At 37.8% G+C, this 18308-nt stretch overlaps 1 protein-coding gene across 3 annotated transcripts; it reads right to left on the bottom strand.

The window, feature by feature from the left end:
* Positions 1-2035: 2035 nt before the first annotated feature.
* On the bottom strand, positions 2036-17075 carry LOC148959177 (uncharacterized). Of its 3 annotated transcripts, XM_089110567.1 has the most exons (9): positions 16705-17074; positions 12717-12825; positions 10409-10795; positions 9691-10167; positions 9041-9415; positions 6613-7131; positions 5963-6337; positions 3907-5388; positions 2036-3164 (listed from the first exon to the last, which is right to left on the bottom strand). In XM_089110567.1, the coding sequence occupies exons 1-9, from the start codon at positions 17001-17003 to the stop codon at positions 3126-3128; spliced, it is 4062 nt and encodes a 1353-aa protein (XP_088966693.1). In that variant the 5' UTR covers positions 17004-17074; the 3' UTR covers positions 2036-3125. The 3 variants fall into 3 exon arrangements, with proteins under 3 accessions (XP_088966693.1, XP_088966692.1, XP_088966691.1); XM_089110566.1 differs by lacking the exon at positions 2036-3164 and having other exon boundaries at positions 3224-5388; positions 9691-10161; positions 16705-17075; XM_089110565.1 differs by lacking the exon at positions 2036-3164 and having other exon boundaries at positions 3224-5388.
* Between the last annotated feature and the right edge of the window lie 1233 nt (positions 17076-18308).

The following is an 18308-nucleotide window of genomic DNA, read 5'->3' on the forward strand; positions in this document are numbered from 1 at the left end:
TCAGATACTTTGTTCGGTCAACATTTACAACTTGAGAGCCACCAATAAAAAACTGTGGATGATCAACTGTTTTATCAGTAGTTTTCTTATTTCTGGGCTGGGAGCTATATTCAGAGCTTGTATTTTTAGAACATTCAAAGAAAGTTTATTATCCTGCAATCATTGCTTCAAATCGTTCAGTTCACTGTTTAGAGTTTTATTTATATCTGCTAAGCTCGAAGAAGAGTAAGAAATACTGGTGTCGTCGCCGTACATTCTTTTATTCTACCTTTTTTCAGAGAGAACGGAAGATCATTGATATAAATCAGAACAATAGAGGGCCAACACATGAACCATGGGGGACCCCACAGTGAATATCTTCGGATTTAGAACATACCCGATTTACTTTGCAGAATTGCTTTCTTGTGGTTAGATATGACGTAAACTAAGTAAGTTCTAGGTTTTCAACACCATACTTTCTCAACTTCGCAAGTAAAATGCCATGGTCTAAGTGTCAAATGCTTTTTTGAGATCAATGAAAATATTTGCAGTGTATCTGCCATTGTCCATGTTCACATACCAGTCATCTGTGTTGTTAAAAAGGCAAGTGACAACAGAATGAAGAGCTCTGAAGCCAGATTGTTTTGAAGATAAATGTTTGTTTTCCTCCAAGTAATCGTACAGCTGGTTGAAGATAGGTTTTCCAAATACCCTGGCTAAAACAGGCAGGACATATAAAGTTCTGTAGTTAGATCGATCGTTAGGTTGGCCATTTTTAAAAATTGGGGCTACTCTGGCAATTTTCCAGCTATCAGGAAAACAACCAGTAGCAATTGAAAGATTGAAAATATCGCAAAGAGATTCTGAGATAACCGGAAGTGCAATTTTCAGGAAACAGCTAGAAATGCCATCAGGACCACAACCCTTTGAGGTTTTGAATTTGCCAAAAACTTTACCCAACTGGAAGGTGTCAATAACGTGGAACTCAAATTTGGTTTTTTGTGTATAACTGTATAACTCAAATTTACATCATAATCATTCTCAAGAAGAGGGTTTTTTGCTATGGGGATTTTTTGCTATGGGGAATGCTGTTATCATGGCCTGTGCTATCACAGGATTTTCATGAAAAGATTTGCAGGGTAACATAACCCGTGGAAGAAATAACCTAATATGCAGATAAAGACCTACTGCAAGTCTGTAAGAAGTTAAGCCGCAGTTTGGAGACGATCAATTCCTTTGGCGCTTGCATGTCTATTCCGAAAAAGTGAAAAGGATGAAGAGGGAAATGTCAGAGCACCAGAGCTTGCTAGGCCTGGCGTTGGAAACGATATTTTGATGAAAACAATATCATCTTTATCTTGGTGCTTTTTCTCAAACCAGCTTGACAATTTGATACTTTTAACATCGGTTGCTTTTTAGCAAAATGTTATCAAGACTGAGTACTTTCACAAATTGCTTATTTGTTGATACAAATTGCACAACCTCTCGGATGCGTCGTATTCTTTTGCATGCTTTATCAGAGGCGCCGGAAGCTTCGTGATGCGGGGGGGGGGGCAGGAACCGCAGAAAGGGCACCTTGAGGTATCAAAGTTTGCTACTAAAACAAATCGGGAATCTTCGTTTAGCTAGTGGCGAAGCCTGACTGAAGGTGATGGCCCTGTCTAGGAAAAAAAGATTGGTGGTCTGGAGCGGACACTAGGAAATTTTTGCCTTGCTACGCCATATTTTATAAGGATTCCTACTAGTGATGATTCAAAAGTTACTAACTAGGACAAGCAAAAGGGCCCACTGGGACAAAGTTTCAACCAGCCGGTACGTTGCATTTAAAACGAATACTTTTCGATTACTGCATGAAAACTTTTCTATTCAAAAAACGTCTTGAATAAAACGTCTTGAAAAGGGCACTCTGCTGCCCCCGTACTGCCCCCGTACTGCCCCCGTACTGCCCCCGTGCTGCCCCCGTGGCTCCGGCGCCCTTGTGCTTGATGTTTCCAGAAATATGCTGTCAGTATTTAGTGCAAATATTGTATGATGAGCGATAGGAAATACGATAAAGAGTAATTCAACGGTAAAAGGAAACAACAATTTTCATTTATTTTAGTTATCGACATCTTATAAAACAAATAAAAAGGAGTTTATAAACTATAGCTATTGATATTTCAAAATAAAATAAATGACTTTGAAAAGACCCATTTATACGTGAATAAAATGAGTCCACGACTAAACTGAAAATGTGTCAGTCTCAGGATGTTAGAATTTTTCTTTGAAGGGAGAAAAAAGCTGTCTTCGAATATTAATTCAAGTTGGAAAGCCTGAAGACATAGGCATCAAGGCATCAAATACTAGAAAACATCTTACAATACTTGTTAAAGTTTTGTATGGAACTTCGGGCATTGATTGATTGTTTCTTATTGTATGAACTGTGTATCATCAACTGTAATACGTGTTCTTTGACAGCACATTCAGTTTGGGCGGCGTTTCCCGGGGACAGATTCCATCCGAGAACGCCCAAAAATAAAAAACATTTAAACAATATGCTATTAAAAAGACTGATATTTTCTGATAATAATAATTTGCAAGAGATTTTACTACAAGGAGTTACATAGTTTTTGGTGTGCTTTCATTGTAGGATAAACACACAGAACAAAACGAAACAAACACAAAACGATAACATTGAACGAAACTGAACTCCAAATGAGCAACAAAACAATATGATGTGGCGATTCAACAAAAATAGTTTTAGCATTAACAAAAACATCAACATTTGAGATTCAACAAAACTTGGTGTATTTACAGTTACTCTAGAGTACCGAATAATTACCTCTTCCAACCCCCCCCCCCCCCCCACCACTTATAATTTTTTGAAAATTTTCCCAAGCGATCCCACCATAAACCCGCGGCAGTAGTGTACAGAAGTTCAAGATGAACTTATTGGAAATGCAGAATAATCGATTCGAAGAGACGTTTAGTTGCGTTTCCTTTAGTAACACGATTTCTTTTCTGTATTCCGACCCCCCTCCCCAGTTTATTCCATTCTGTTTCAAAACTCATATTGACTTATATTTCCAGTCTCCTGCCTATCCAAACCCCCTGCTTATTCGGTACCCTAGAGTAGAGTACTTTATATACAATAGACATCTTTTGTATCACCGAGCAAGTTCTTCTTTTCTCCGCCGTAAGTAATACTAAACAAAACAAAAGAAAACGATTCACAGAATCCAGCATAAATCATGTATTGCAGTATAAAATTTCAGAAATAATTGCTAAACTACTCTAGGGGTGGGCAATTCGGTCTCCCGCACACCCGGATAACCGGTTTGTACTTGCAGGAGACCGCTTATTGTTACACAGGGTTACCGCCGGACCACCGGAATTGTCCATCAATATACTTTGGTTTAAGCCAGGGGTTTAAGCAAAAGAAAATCTGAAATCTTTTCTAGAAGCCTTCAAACACCTTTCTACTTTTCTGCTGTTATCTAAATGGAGGCAGACTCCGTTTCAGATAAGCAGAATAACGCCGCCCATCGCAGGTTGTAAAGAAACGTGGTGTAAATAGAAACCGCTATACATTTGCTTGAATGTGTTCCGTTGCTCGTAAGTTTTAAGAGTTATAATATTTTCTATGTTGATCAACGAAAGAACTCACGCACAGTAAGCCACATCATTAAGACACCATTTAGACATTAAGTAAGATGTGGTTTAACAACCGCTATCCTAAGGTCCGTATCTGTAATACGCAGACACCCTGAATCATGTTCAGCCTATTTTGCAAACGTGAGTTCAATATTCAGGGGAAAATCTAAAAGAGGCTTGTAAAAAGCAGTAAGAAATTCAAAAAAGAAAGATAAAGCAAAGTGATGCAGTTAAACAAGATTCACTCTTAAAAACTAGGCAGTTGAAGGAAATTAAAAAACAAATAGCACTCACCCGGCGAGAGTTAGTTTTGCTTCTGATCTGGTAATTGTATATCTCCCCATTTTCCGACTGTCCCTGTTTCTTTCTAGGTGTGCCATTTTTCTTCCGTGGCGTGGCTGTGGCTTGTAGTGAATATTTGCGCAGTGGCGATCTGTGTCTCTCCTCATTTTCCAATTGTCCCTGTTTCTTTCTAGGTGTGCCATTTTTCTTCCGTGGCGTGGCTGTGGCTTGTAGTGAAGAATTACCCACTGGCGATTTGTGTCTCTCCTCATTTTCCAATTGTTTCTTTTTCCTTCTAGGTGTGTAATTCTCCTTCCGTGGCGTGGCTGTGGCTTGTAGTGAAGAATTACCCACTGGCGATTTGTGTCTCTCCTCATTTTCCAATTGTCTTTTTTTCCTTCTAGGTGTGTTATTCTCCTTCCTAGGCGTGAATGTGGATCGTAGTGAATGTTTACCCACTGACATGCTATGTCTCTCCTCATCTTCCAATTGTCTTTTTTTCCTTCTAGGTGTGTAATTCTCCTTCCGTGGCGTGGCTGTGGCTTGTAGTGAATATTTACCCAAAGGCGATCTGTGTCTCTCCTCATCTTCCAATTGTCTCTGCTTCCTTGCAGGTGTGTGATTCTCCTTCCGTGGCGTGAATGTGGATCGTAGTGAATATTTACCCACTGACATGCTGTGTCTCTCCTCATCTTCCAATTGTCTTTTTTTCCTTCTAGGTGTGTAATTCTCCTTCCGTGGCGTGGCTGTGGCTTGTAGTGAATATTTACCCACAGGCGATCTGTGTCTCTCCTCATCTTCCAATTGTCTCTGTTTCCTTGCAGGTGTGTGATTCTCCTTCCGTGGCGTGGCTCTGGATCGTAGTGAATATTTACCCACTGACGATCTGTGTCTCTCTTCATTTTCCAGTTGTCTCTGTTTCCTTCTAGGTGTGTGATTCTCCTTCTGTGGCATGACTGTGGATTGTAGAGAATACTCACGCACTGGCGATCCCAAGTACTTGCCGTCCACATTTGCTTGCTCTTCAGTTCTATTTAGCGACTGTGTATTTTGGATTTCTGTAACTGGTCGATTAGCATCTGCCGACTGAATATCTAAGACAGGTTCAAAATTGTCTGCAGGAGGCAATATTCTTGCAGCCTGAGGTTCGTTGATGACCATTTCATTTTCAAACGATTCATTAAAACTGATATCCCAATCCTGTGTATTTAGAAGCACAGGACTCAGCAAACTCTCACTTATTGCATCGTCCCCTGTATCGTCTTCAGTTCCTTCATTGAGTTCTTCTCTATTTCCGTCAACTCTTCCTTCCTCAATCTCTTCCGAACTGTCTCTGTCTCTCTCTTCGTCGCTCTCTTCCCCTATGTCACACACGTCTGCAAGTTGTGTTTTTAACTTCAAAGCATCCCGTTCTCCTTTGTTGATTATTTCCAGGCCCCGGCCATTGGAGCTTCCTTCATCCAGGACACAGAATACCCAAGGCGACCTTTTACGCTGCAAACAAACAAGATTCTCCATAAACAACCTCATTATTTCCTAGACCTTCATGGCCCATGACCTTCATGGCCCATGACCTTCCTGGCCTATGACCTTCCTCGCCTATGACCTTCCTGGTCCTGGTACATGTCTGTCAACAGTGGCAAGAGGAAATATTGTTATCCGCCACGAAACAGAAGCGACTAGACCATAATAAAACATGAATAGCTATTGAGACAAAAGGTCTAGATTTCCTATCATTCGTTATACTTTCCCGAATTACACACTCAGCTTTACTTAAAAAAATAAAAATAAAGAATATTTTGCTTAGAAATGAAATGCAGTCGAAAAGATAAATGTACAAAGAACGTCAAAAGCGAGAACAAGTAATGCTTAACTGCAAAATGCAAACTTTCGTCGCTAACAAAATTAGGCCCTTGAATACTAAATTCATGAAAACGCGAACTGAGCTAATTATTTACAACTATATATTGCAAAATCATTTTCCTTAATATTTTCATTCATACTGAATATGACCAAGAACGCACCCCAATGAAGCAGTTTTCAAAGAGCTAAACAATCAACTTCGTACCTTTTCAGGAACGAAGCCCCGAGCCAATGACACCTCTAGATCCTCATTAGATATTCCACATTGTCTCATATGTCGTATTTTCACGAAATCACCTGGCACTGCTTCCAAACCATTCGCAACATGGTTCCCGTGCAAACTTACTGATATCGACCTTTTCTCGACATGCCTCGGAACATCGTTCACATGTTTAAAGTCTTTGGTTCGTCCATAGGAAAACGACTGACAGTTTGGCTGGGTTCCATCCCAAACACGAAGAATCAAGCAGCTGCTGTCACTAACAGACAGGTGAACAGACACAACTTGCACCAAAATGTTGATACATTTTCCGTCTGGCTTGATGTCTGATAACCTTGTCCATTCGCGTGCTAATTGCATCTAGAAAAAAGACAGTAAACAAGTTAACGTAGAAAACTATATCCGAATATCAAAGACAGCTTAATCATCCCAAACAATTGATAATGGTGCAATTTCTACAACATGGACCTTGACTGTATCCAAAAGTTAGTTCCTTACAACCTAATCGGAAAAATGCCACATCAGCTTATCAAAAACATATTAACAGGAATAAGATTTCTAAAATATGCAATAAACCAGGATATAAGCATAAATTAGCATAACATAAGTGAAGAACAGTAACTTGTATTACATACGTCATCTAAAAGGCTTCTTCTCGATGAAGAAGGTTGAGAGTGTTGCTCTGCATTTGTTCTTGATCGCTGTGTACTTTGTATTTCTGTAACTGGTCGATTAGCATCTGCCGACTGAATATCTAAGACAGGTTCAAAATTGTCTGCACGAGGCAAAATTTTTGCAGCCTGAGGTTCGTTGATGACCATTTGATTTTCAAACGATTCATTAAAACTGATATCCCAATCCAGTGTATTTAGAAGCACAGGGCTCAGCAAACTCTCACTTATTGTATCGTCCCCTGTATCGTCTTCAGTTCCTTCATCAAGTTTTTTCCTATTTCTGTCCACTCTTCCTTCCTCAACTTCTTCCAAAATGCCTCTATCTCTCTCTTCGTCGCTGTCTTCCCCTACGTCAAACACGTCTGCAAGTTGTCTTTTTAACTTCAAAGCATCCTGTTCTTTTTTGTCGACTATTTCCAGGCCCTGGCCATGGGAGCTTCCTTCCTCCAGAACACAGAAGACCCAAGACGACCTTTTACGCTGCAAGCAAACAAGAGTCATGGCTAAAAAATACGAAGACGAACAACTTTACGAGCTGAGCACATAGTTAAAAGATTTAGTAAATCTTGCAGTTCACTTGTATTTACTAAAAGAAACATAAAATTTAGCGATTTCACTCGATATGATTTTCATATTGCAAGGCAAGTAGACCAAAAACGATTTTCAACGAGTGTTTTTTAGTAAAACTATTCAACTAACTTTAGAAAGGCTGTTTTTGCATTTAGTTAAAAATTGTTAAAAAAGTAAACAAATTGATTAGAAAAGGAAAGGAAAAGTGCTAAATAAAACAGCAGAGTAGACGAATCATCTATTAGAAGAAAACAAAGTAGTTGTGCAAGGTTTCTTAAAACAACTATATGCAGAACTTTTATAGTATAGGGTTTAAACAATTTCTCTAAATAAGGTCAAAATTTGTCTTCTTCGTGGATTAATGCATTACAGCCCTACTTAAATGGGGTAGCAACTTTGTTAAATTCAAAGGCTATCATGAGCCCATGCTCTACGTTCCAAACCTGTAATCAGGCTTGCTCCACAGCAGCTTTTCGATTTGACAAACCAGGTAGCACTTGATAAATCCACATGCATGCCATTTTACAAGAACCAGATAAATTTGCTAAGGCTCAAAATTCATTGTTCAAATTTGTTTAATAATTTGCGGTTCGATTGTTCTTAATATTGTTATTATTTCAACCTTCTTTTTTCTACAGCTAAGAACAATTAATTGTTTATAAGATAACTAAACTTGAAGGACAAATAAATAACCAAGTGCATGACATTTCCAGGAGCACAGCTTAGTAGCTGACATAATCTGCTCTGTTTTGTTAACCAGAGAGAAAATTTCCACAAAAATATCGATTCTTATTTTATGTTTATCAGGCTAGACATTTCTTGTGTTGTTTTTATTATATTAAAAAGTGTTTTGATAAAAGATATGAATAAAATCAGAAATAACTTATTCAATCTGCAACGCGATTCCATATCATTTAGCTCTCCATTTTGTATTTCAAGCAAAAATCGAACTTTTTCACCACCATTTTAAACATGGTCGATTCACCGTAAAACGCTTTGCTTTTCACCCAAATAAATTCAAAATCATAATAACTAAATGAAATTCAATCAGAGTTAATCTCACGAGGGGCGTTCGTTCTTTAACTGATTCGCTCTGAATTTATATTTATTTGCTATTGGTTATGTTTCCTTGTGACGTGCTTTCTCAAGTTTTACTTGTACCCATTCTACAAGAATATGCGCAATGCTACGCAGGGTTTCACTTTTCTTGATGAAGCCTTATAACATGAGCGCTATTCGCTCTTTTCCAACACATCCAACTTTATACTGTTTTCATATATGAAAATTTTCTTTTTCTGGCATAACCCAAACAGTTTTACTCTACTTTTTTCAGCATCGTGAATACTTCTCATACTTTTGGACATCATTTTTGCTGTTTACAATTTGATGGCTTTAGGTAGGACTGGTGCATTGAGATAAAGTGGGAGAAAGGTACTCTTATTATCCATTCCCTCCCCAATATCGTTTGTATTTTGAGCATTTTGTGTAACTTCCCTTGGTAGCCGCTTCATGTTATTATGGTAGGTTTGATGATTTAGGCCGATGCAACAAAGGCCCAACTCGCTCTCGATGATGTGAGAACGTAGCCTCACGACTGACTTTCTTATGTCCATGGTATGTTTTCCTGGGAAAGCATTTTTGTCCTTCAACTTTTATTGTAGCTTTTGACACGAGATAGAAAATTAAAACAGCCTATTTCCAAATAAAAGAAAAACACTCTACTTTTTCAAGCCTGCCACAAAATTTAACAACAACTGGAATTGCCATGCAAGAAAAATTAAAACAGCCACGTTATTTTCATGTTCGATTCTCACCGTACCTTTTCAGGAACGAAGCCCCTAGCCAATGACACCTCTAGATCCTCATTAGATATTCCACATTGTCTCATCTGTCGTATTTTCACGAAATCACCTGGCACTGCTTCCAAACCATTCGCAACATGGTTCCCGTGCAAACTTACTGATATCGACCTTTTCTTGACATGCCTCGGAACATCGTTCACATGTTTAAAGTCTTTGGTTCGTCCATAGGAAAACGACTGACAGTTTGGCTGGGTTCCATCCCAAACACGAAGAATCAAGCAGCTGCTGTCAAAAACAGACAGGTGAACAGACACAACTTGCACCAAAATGTTGATACATTTTCCGTCTGGCTTGATGTCTGATAACCTTGTCCATTCGCGTGCTAATTCCATCTAGAAAAAAGACAGTAAACAAGTCAACGTAGAAAACTATATCCGAATATCAAAGACAGCTCAATTAACTCAAACAATTGATAATGGTGCAATTTCTACAACATGGACCTTGACTGTATCCAAAAGTTAGTTCCTTACAACCTAATCGGAAAAATGCCACATCAGCTTATCAAAAACATATTAACAGGAATAAGATTTCTAAAATATGCAATAAACCAGGATAGAAGCATAAATTAGCATAACATAAGTGAAGAACAGTAACTTGTATTACATACGTCATCTAAAAGGCTTCTTCTCGATGAAGAAGGTTGAGAGTGTTGCTCTGCATTTGTTCTTGATCGCTGTGTACTTTGTATTTCTGTAACTGGTCGATTAGCATCTGCCGACTGAATATCTAAGACAGGTTCAAAATTGTCTGCACGAGGCAATATTCTTGCAGCCTGAGGTTCTTCGGCTTCATCTAGATGCCAAGGACTAACAAAGCTAGAAGCACTGCTTTCTCTATGAATTCTCCATTCATCTCTGAACTGTTGCATTGCTAATTGTTCATTCTCGTCTTGGACATCAACGTTTCCGTCACCGCTCTCGATAGAGCTTTCGTCACTGTCCTCTGCAGTCTCACTTACTACGGCAAGCTTCTCCTTCAATTTTAAAGCTTCAAGTCCATTTTCATCGATGATTTCTAAACCTCTACCATACGAATTTTTTTCACTTAGGGCACAGCAAACCCAGGGTTTTGTTGAATGCTGCAACTTTAGAAAAGTGTAAAAAATACTTAGACTGATTCAGAACTAACAAATTTAAGATACGCAATGAATCTCGTAAGTGGAGCCAAAGATTCTTGAAAAAGGTGCCAGGTTTAAGAAATAACCAGTTGAGAAGAAGTTTTAAAGGAAATTACTACTAGGCATGCACAGAATAACTTGTGACATTTGAACAAGAACAAAGAATGCCAAAGACAAAACCGTAACATTCGGAATGAGCATTTCTCACCTTTTTCGGGATGGATTCATTCGACAAAAGATCGTCCAAGGTATCTTGAGGTAGCGGCCGCTGGTTCAGATTTGTAATTCTAAGGACGTTTCCTGGGTTTGCTTCCAATCCTTTCTGGATATGACCTCCGTATAAAATAATGTACATCAATCTCTTTTCAATATACTTTGGTATATCTCTTGTCTGTGTCTTTTCCGGATTAAAACCCTCTTGTAAACCATAGAAAAATGAATTGCACTTTGGGACTGTTCCATCCCAAACGCGAAGAACGTATGAGTTCTTGTCTACTTTATTATGATCAGCCGAGAACAATTCGACTAACACGTTGACATATTTGTTGTCTGGTTCAATATCTGAAAGCAGTGTTATTCTCCTTGCAGCCTTTACCTAGGGAATCAAAACATCACCTAAGTGGAAGGCAAATCTTGAAATTTATCGAAAACTGCTACCATAGTTCAAATAAAGTCTTAAAGTGCACAACATTTCTTTCTATTTCAGTAAAGTTTAAACTAGTATTGGCATCATAACACTAATTCAAGCTTTTCTTGATCTTCGTATTTTCTGAAGTTTATCATTAAAAATATGTTAATCGTATTTCATAGGAAATAGCTTGCTTGTTTAACCCACTTAACTATTAAATTTCGTTATTTAGCTTTTAGCAAAAATCAGCCAATGTAGATAACCACATCTCACCATTCAATCTGCTTCTAAAATAAGCAGAGAAAGGGTGGTAAATCAACAAAGTCATTTTGGAATAAACCAAAATCAAACTTTTCCATTACTAAATTGACAAAACTATAAACCATATCATCAAATTATTCCTAAATCTTGCAATACTATAGAAGATCTAAAAATACAAATTCCCAAAAACCCCTACAACTCTCAATTGAAACTAAAAACCATATTTCTATGAAAATCAATTAGAAGAGGAATTTATTAGCAGATTAAATTTCTATTTTCTTAAAGAGAACGATAAATAAAAAAACTAGGACCTAGAAACTTCAATTAAGATTGATAAGAAGAAAATTGAAACGAAATCTTATATTTGCCAATATCTTATATGGATTGATGCCTCCTCCCCCTGTAAATCCTGCACATGCAGATTTTGCAATATTTAATATAACGAGTTTGGTTGAATTTAACTGCCTTAGCAGCCAGGGCCGTCGCTAGCGGCGGGGGGGGGGGTGCGGGGGGCACCCCCCCCTAGAAAACTCTTGTCGGCAAATTGAAAAACTCTGAACGTTGATCCTGGAGGTACTGGAAGCCACTGTAAGCAGGGAAAGGGGGCAAAGTGCCTCAGGGCCTTGAGGTCGAGGGGGCCTAAAGTAGTAATGAACTCAATTGGCAATCGTTTGAAACGGCAAAACCTTCGAACACTTTTTATCAGTCAATGTCTGGAAAATTCCTCTTGAGCCGATTCCATAGAGATGGCTATTAATAGGGATGAAAAGCAGCATCGGAAGCAAGTCTGTAGAATGTTAGAGGACAAGAAAATTCCCTGACATCTTAGATTTGGGGCATAAATAAAGCAATTTCTCAGTTGGCTTTTGGATAAAAGTCTTGGTTTAAAGCATCCCCTTGTGTGCACAACTTTATCTAGTTCATTCTTTGATGGTAAATGTAGAGCGTGAATCCCTGGTCTGTGAAAATAATATTCAAGGAAAAAGATATCACTTACAATCTAAAAACTAAAACTGATGTATTTTTCGCCGATGACAATAATGAATTCCCCCAAGAAAAAGTGATAAATGAACACAGAGAATACAAAACCAGAATAATGGTGACTATTTTAAGAAAAAGTTCGTTATATTGAAGGAAATTTTGGTGAAAGGACCTAAAAATTTTTTTTCAATAACATGATTTAGTTTTATCCGAAGTTAGCTTTACCAAGAGATTAGTAAGGAGCCTGATAGGCAGAATCCAAGCAGCCAGACACTTTCTTGCTTTTATTTCTTACCTAGAATTTCAGAAATTTAATTGGCAATCCTGAAAATGTATTAGGCCTTTTGAGAGTGGCATGGACTAAAAGTATTAAAGAAGGATATACATTTAAACTAATTGCAAAAATGCACAAAACGAATCATTAAGAATTTTGCTCTCAAAATAAAGAAGGCATGTAGTTAGCATTCCAGCAGAGCAGTATGCATGTGCCAGGGCATGCCTTTCCAACAAAAGCTTGGCTTAACTCTTCCAATATTGCTCAAGGTATGTCTAAGCACAGGCATAGTGGCAAACAAATACATTTTGTAGAGTAAAGAAGCTGAAGACTAAAGAGACTAAAGAAGCTGATATTTTTTCAATCTCTTACCTGTTCTAACTTATCTCCCCAGTCACTAAGCTGCTTGAGCTTTTCCATATCTGATTTGTCAGCCTTATAAGAAAATAAATCAATGGCTCCATCTGGATGAGCAACAACCCTAAAAGAAAAAAGGTAAAACTATTCATGATGAGTTTTTGCTGGCTGCACAATCCCTTGTGTGTTCCTCTTTCATCATTTTCCCAATTTACAAAAAAAAAACAAATAATTGAAATATTTTTTAAATTAAAATATAAGGCATTTGCTTACAAATTCAGAATAAAATAGAGTTACTTTTCAAAAGCATATTTACTTAAACATTAAAACTCTACTTAAAAACCCAGTTCTCTTTGCAGGAACCCAAAATTAAATTAAATTAAGTGAAAGGTCCTCTTAAGCACTGTTGGGGCTGCCCTGTACCATCAAATGAATTAGAACTGAGGAGTACCCTCTATTTCAAGGATGACATACACCTATGCTTAGACCAGGAATGAGCAACCTTCTCTACTTTTGGTACAAACTTGCGATGTTTTGTATCTTGTAGGGCTGGTCAGGCTGCAACAGGGTAGGCAAAAATGAATGAAGGTTTTAGAGACAAACTCAAAACTCAAAACTTTTCATTCAGCAACAAATGTACAAGTTTTAAAGGTATACAACTTCTAAGATTATAAAAAATAATACAAAAAAATAGGTAGCAATGCTAAGATAGCAGGCTTTGCCCGGAAAGGCCCTCGATCGAGCGCGCGCGCCTAGAGCGCACCCAAAAGAAGCCTTGGAGAGCGATTTATAGAGCCCCTCAAAACGTCAAAACAATATTACCACGGAGCAAAATAATTTCTTGGCCTTTGTCTAATAAACTTGATCAAGCATAAACAATCTTCCCAATAGACCGCAATATTATGATTTGCGTAAGATTACCCCTTGAGAAAAAAATTCAGCAAATTCAACGTTGGGTTTTCGATACCATTTTTAATCTAATAACCTTCTAATAACCACCAAGGTCACAGGCCATCAACCCTCATCTCCGGAAGATTTATTTGATTTTCGAGCAAGCGTTAATCTTCTGTTGAAGTATTATTTCCTGTTTTTCCTTAATAACTCGTGCAAATCAACGATCACATTTCCATCCAAATTACCGCATTGCTTTTCAGTTTTCATTTGCTTTCGTGAGTAGTAGATGTTCTAGTGTGTCTTATAGAAAGAATAGCATAAAAAGGGAAACAAAGCTAATGTTCGACTTAAAGCCATGCGTTTTCCTATATTTCTATATTTGTATTAACATAGTGTTTGCTGCATGTTTTGTTGTTTCATATTATGGTGCTTTTTGGTATCACCGTTGAATTTCTTATTTAACACTCTTCCAAAGCTTTCGATATGAAGCTCTCGATCTTCCAAAGCTCTTGAAGGATGCTCTCAAGGATATTTTATTTAAAGGTGCTAAATAGAGCGCCTAGAGTTTCTAAGGGGCTCTTTTTATGGAGCACCTTCATTTTGCTTAGAGCAAGGCCTGAGATAGCCAATTAAACGTTGTAAACCCGAAAAGTTTTTGTGTCCAGTGCCTTTCCTGGGTTGATTACAAATACAAAGTAACTTGGTTTATAAAATGTAATACACTTGTACATGAAAATATTGAGATTTAAATTTTTTATGTGATTTGAATTTGTTAGTATAAGAAACAGTAACAGAACAAATAAGAAAAGGGTAAAAATAGAGATAAAAAAGAAAGAAAAAGACAACTATAAACTTATATGGTAGAAAAGATAGGGGAGGGAACACTGCAGTTAGTTTCAAAAATGGTTTGCATTAGGTTTTTTGAAACAGGTCACATAAAGTTGAGGTGATGTTATTGTTGTTAACATCGTACATGAATTTTGCAGTTTCAAATTTATAAGTATCTTCAAGTTTTAGTAAACCTAGTTTAGAAAACAAAGGTTTCGACTCACCTCTATAGCCTGCAAAGTTCATAATTCTAATTGCTTTTTTAAGACTTTTTCTTAAATTGTTTATAGCAGATTTGGAAGCACTACCCCAATTAATGATACCATAGCTGAGATGAGGAGAAATGAAAGAATGATACAATTGTTTTAGTACATCTAATGAAACAAAGTGTCTCATCTTTGCCAGTACTCCGATGCTTTTCGAGATTTTTGTGTTGACATTTTGTGTATGTTGTTTCCAATATGATATCAATAAATTAATCAGCTGTCAATAAGAACACCAAGATATTTTATATGGTCTTTTTCTTTAATGGAAATATTATCAATTTTGATGTCTAGGATAGAATTAATTTTTTTCTTACTTGGGATAGTAAGGAAACTGGATTTATCAATGTTAAGTGATAACCTGTTGGCAGAAAGCCATGTTGAGAAATTTTTTAACTCATGGTTAACAATGGATTTTAGATCCTTCGGGTTATCATTAGAAAGAAAGATGCTTGTATCATCAGCAAAAAGATGGAATTTAAGGATTTTGGAGCACAAAAGCAGATCGTTTATATATAACAGGAATAGAAGAGGACCAAGTACACTTCCTTGGGGTACACCATGTGTGATAATTTGGGGTTCAGACAAAGTTCCATTTATGCAAACTTTTTGTGTTCTATTTGATAAGTACGATTTGAACCAGTTTAATGGATTTTCTCTTATACCATAGTCGTTGAGTTTGTCTAGTAAAATTTTGTGGTCAACCGTGTCGAAAGCTTTAGCAAGATATGCAGCAAGAAACTTGTTTTTTATCCACAGCCCCTGATAATTGGTTGCAAAGGTCTAGTATGGCTTGTGAGGTGGATTTGTTTTTTTGAAAGCCAGATTGATGTGAAAAAAGTATGTTGTGTTTTTATAAAAAGCCTATTTGTTTTTTATACACAATTGCAACACTCCTTGTTAACTAGCCACACTCCCTGGTACCTGCATTCTAAGACATTAAATCCTTCTGATTTTCTGAAGCTTTGGAGCTAGCTTTACAGGCAAACATAAATTTTAACATGTACTGTAATTCAAATATATCTTGCGTTATTGGGGGATCAATCTCAGGTACTTGTATTCGTGGACAGCAAGCTGATGATGGGGCTTCTGCCCTCTCTTTGAGTCATATAGTAGAGGGAGGGTAGTTAAATCTTCAACTTAATGTTTTTTTTATGACAAACAAAAATGATTCCTAAGAAGTAAGAACCTTTTGCGAGAAGTAAGAACCCACAAAGTTTTTTATGTTTGCCTTTTAGCTCTGGCCTTTCATTTTGCTGCTGTGTAGCATTTCAATGTTGATACAAAGGCCAGAGTGCATTCCATGTATTTAGGCTCGAAGATCTTTGGTGTACACCCAGGTTTTTTTCTGCATTCGGCGTGCAAACCAATAAAAAAATTTTTGGCGTTCGTAAAACTTTCGTTAGTTGGCATGCTAAACATGAAGCAACGCACATATATAACATGAAATAAAGATTCATACACCACAGTTTTTTCTATTAATCAGTTTTCTTTGTGTAGTTCAACAATGTTTACAGTTTTACCAGCTGGTCATATTCTCGGGGTACCTAAACAAATGCCTCGGTGGACCTTCAGCATACAGTTGACATTAAATGCACCCTGGTATGAAGGGAGTGACTCTTCGATTGATTGTTTTTTTAGCGATTTTCTCTTATTCAAGCGCATGCAAATTACAAAGTTATCTGTCAGAACGAAACTCCGTAGAATAGCTTATGCATTTTCCCGCCATAAACTATCGTTACCAAGCCCCTTCAGTTTGTAGTGGTGTTTTGATTTTGTTCAGCGTAAAAGCCGCCATTATGACCTACCGCAGGCCTACCGTTAACAAACTTTTGTAGCGAACGTTCATGCAGCCCAAAACGTATTTAGTTTGTAAACAACTGAGTCAGAAGCAAATCTGGATAGGATCTCTATAACCCGATAAATTTCATGTAATACTTCCCAGAGTATTCTGCGAAGCGCGGCAGTGAGGCGATGTATCGTGGCTAAACTTAAAAAAAAACTTTGGGCAACCTTACCAAGAGCAATTAGGTCTGGCTTTTAGTTGTCGGCAACGCTTGAACATGGTAACATACAGGCCTTTTAGCCTCACGACATCACCGACAGTTTTGATTTTAGGTAGATTCTCCTCTGATTTTTGGAAGAAGAAGCAGCAGATACCGTCTTCTTTTTCGAGGCTTGGATCTTTAATTGTGATGGTTGAATAATAATTGCCATTGCAGTCAATCTTCGGACACTGAAAAGCTGTGACAACGCCGTACACTGGCGTATTCAACTTGCTACCAACTTGCAGCTGCTTAAGTGGCACAGACGCCATTTTACAACGATCTTTACACCATTTTAATTTCTGAAGTTCGCTACACAATCAATGGTGCACCCCCTGATGTATAGCGCTCAGTCACAGCCGCGAGCAGCGCAGGCGCACGTCGCGCACGCACGTTGCCCACCTTTGCCCCAAAGAGCGACTGTCGTTTTGAAATTTGTTATACTAACGGGGTAAAATGCTCTATTTAATGAGACTCAGGGGCTGCAAAACAGGGGCTGAGAGCTTTGCCTTTCCTCAATAAATTGTGAAATTTACTTAAAACCATACAAAAGTTGCCTTGCTCTTGGTTTTTAGCATATTTAGCAGGGGCGGATTCTCAGGTGCCAAGTTTTGAAAAATAATACCTGTGAGATTTCACGAGTGCAGCTAGTGAACAATGGAACTAGGGTCCAGGGCTGGGGGCAGAAGAATTTCGAATTTCAGTAGATCTGGAGTGCGCAAATGGCTTAAAACTAGACCATTCAGAATGCCTAAACATTTATTTATTTCACAATTAAAACCTTCCAGAAAAACACAGAGAACAAGCTTTTAAACGTAATAATAAACAATCGAAGCAATAAAAAATATTAAAGTATAATGAATTGACGAGAATGTGCACTCATTTGTAAAGGAGACCACAAGTCTAAAGTTTTGACGATGACGAATGGAGGTTCTTATATTTTGTCGTTGCTTTTTTCGCCTCACTCACAAGTTTCATATCAGGTGCAAACTCACAGCATTTGGAGAATGCCTCGGGTCGGTCCAATTTGACAGCAAGGATTGCAGACAATGTCCCTTCTATGTCCAACCTATTTCTATTCCTGCCTTCACCCTTATTTTTGTTGACAACAGCATATACACGCTCAATTCCAGCGTTAGAATGGGGTGCAACCATCACCCTCACCAATCGAGCCACATTAAACAGCAATCGAAATCTATAGTTATTACCAACAGAGCTTTTCATTTAGAAAAGGTGGTACCATATTACCCTTCAGCAACATCGTTTTCTTGAATAAAAGCATCTGTTAAGGCATGATCAGGGAGTTCGCATATGGCAATGGTTTTGCAATCAATAAATTCCTCATGCAAACGCTCTTTTTCCTGATCATCAAATTGCAAAATGTTGCTGAAATTAAGTAAGAAATACTCCACGTCAGACAACAAGGGCGGATTCAGGGTGTCGCACAGGTCGCACGGAAGACCGTCAGATTTTCAGAATATAGTTTTAGTCTTTAGTCATTGAAATAAGGCAATCATGTTTTCCACAGTTTTCAAGTTTTATTTTCCTCCTTACAGATAATACATTTATCTCTTTTT

This window comes from Rhopilema esculentum, chromosome 10 (assembly GCF_057945365.1).
Source record: "Rhopilema esculentum isolate cy_ngs chromosome 10, ASM5794536v1, whole genome shotgun sequence".
Taxonomy (NCBI): Eukaryota; Metazoa; Cnidaria; class Scyphozoa; order Rhizostomeae; family Rhizostomatidae; genus Rhopilema; species Rhopilema esculentum.

Excerpts from the sequence above, each read along its gene's own strand:
- LOC148959177 (XM_089110565.1), bottom strand. The coding sequence starts at position 17,003 with ATGGCGTCTGTGCCACTTAAGCAGCTGCAAGTTGGTAGCAAGTTGAAT. Across the intron at positions 10,168-10,408 it reads ATGAATCCATCCCGAAAAAG|TTGCAGCATTCAACAAAACC; the intron begins GTGAGAAATGCT and ends ACTTTTCTAAAG. Across the intron at positions 9,416-9,690 it reads GAAGAAGCCTTTTAGATGAC|ATGGAATTAGCACGCGAATG; the intron begins GTATGTAATACA and ends TCTTTTTTCTAG.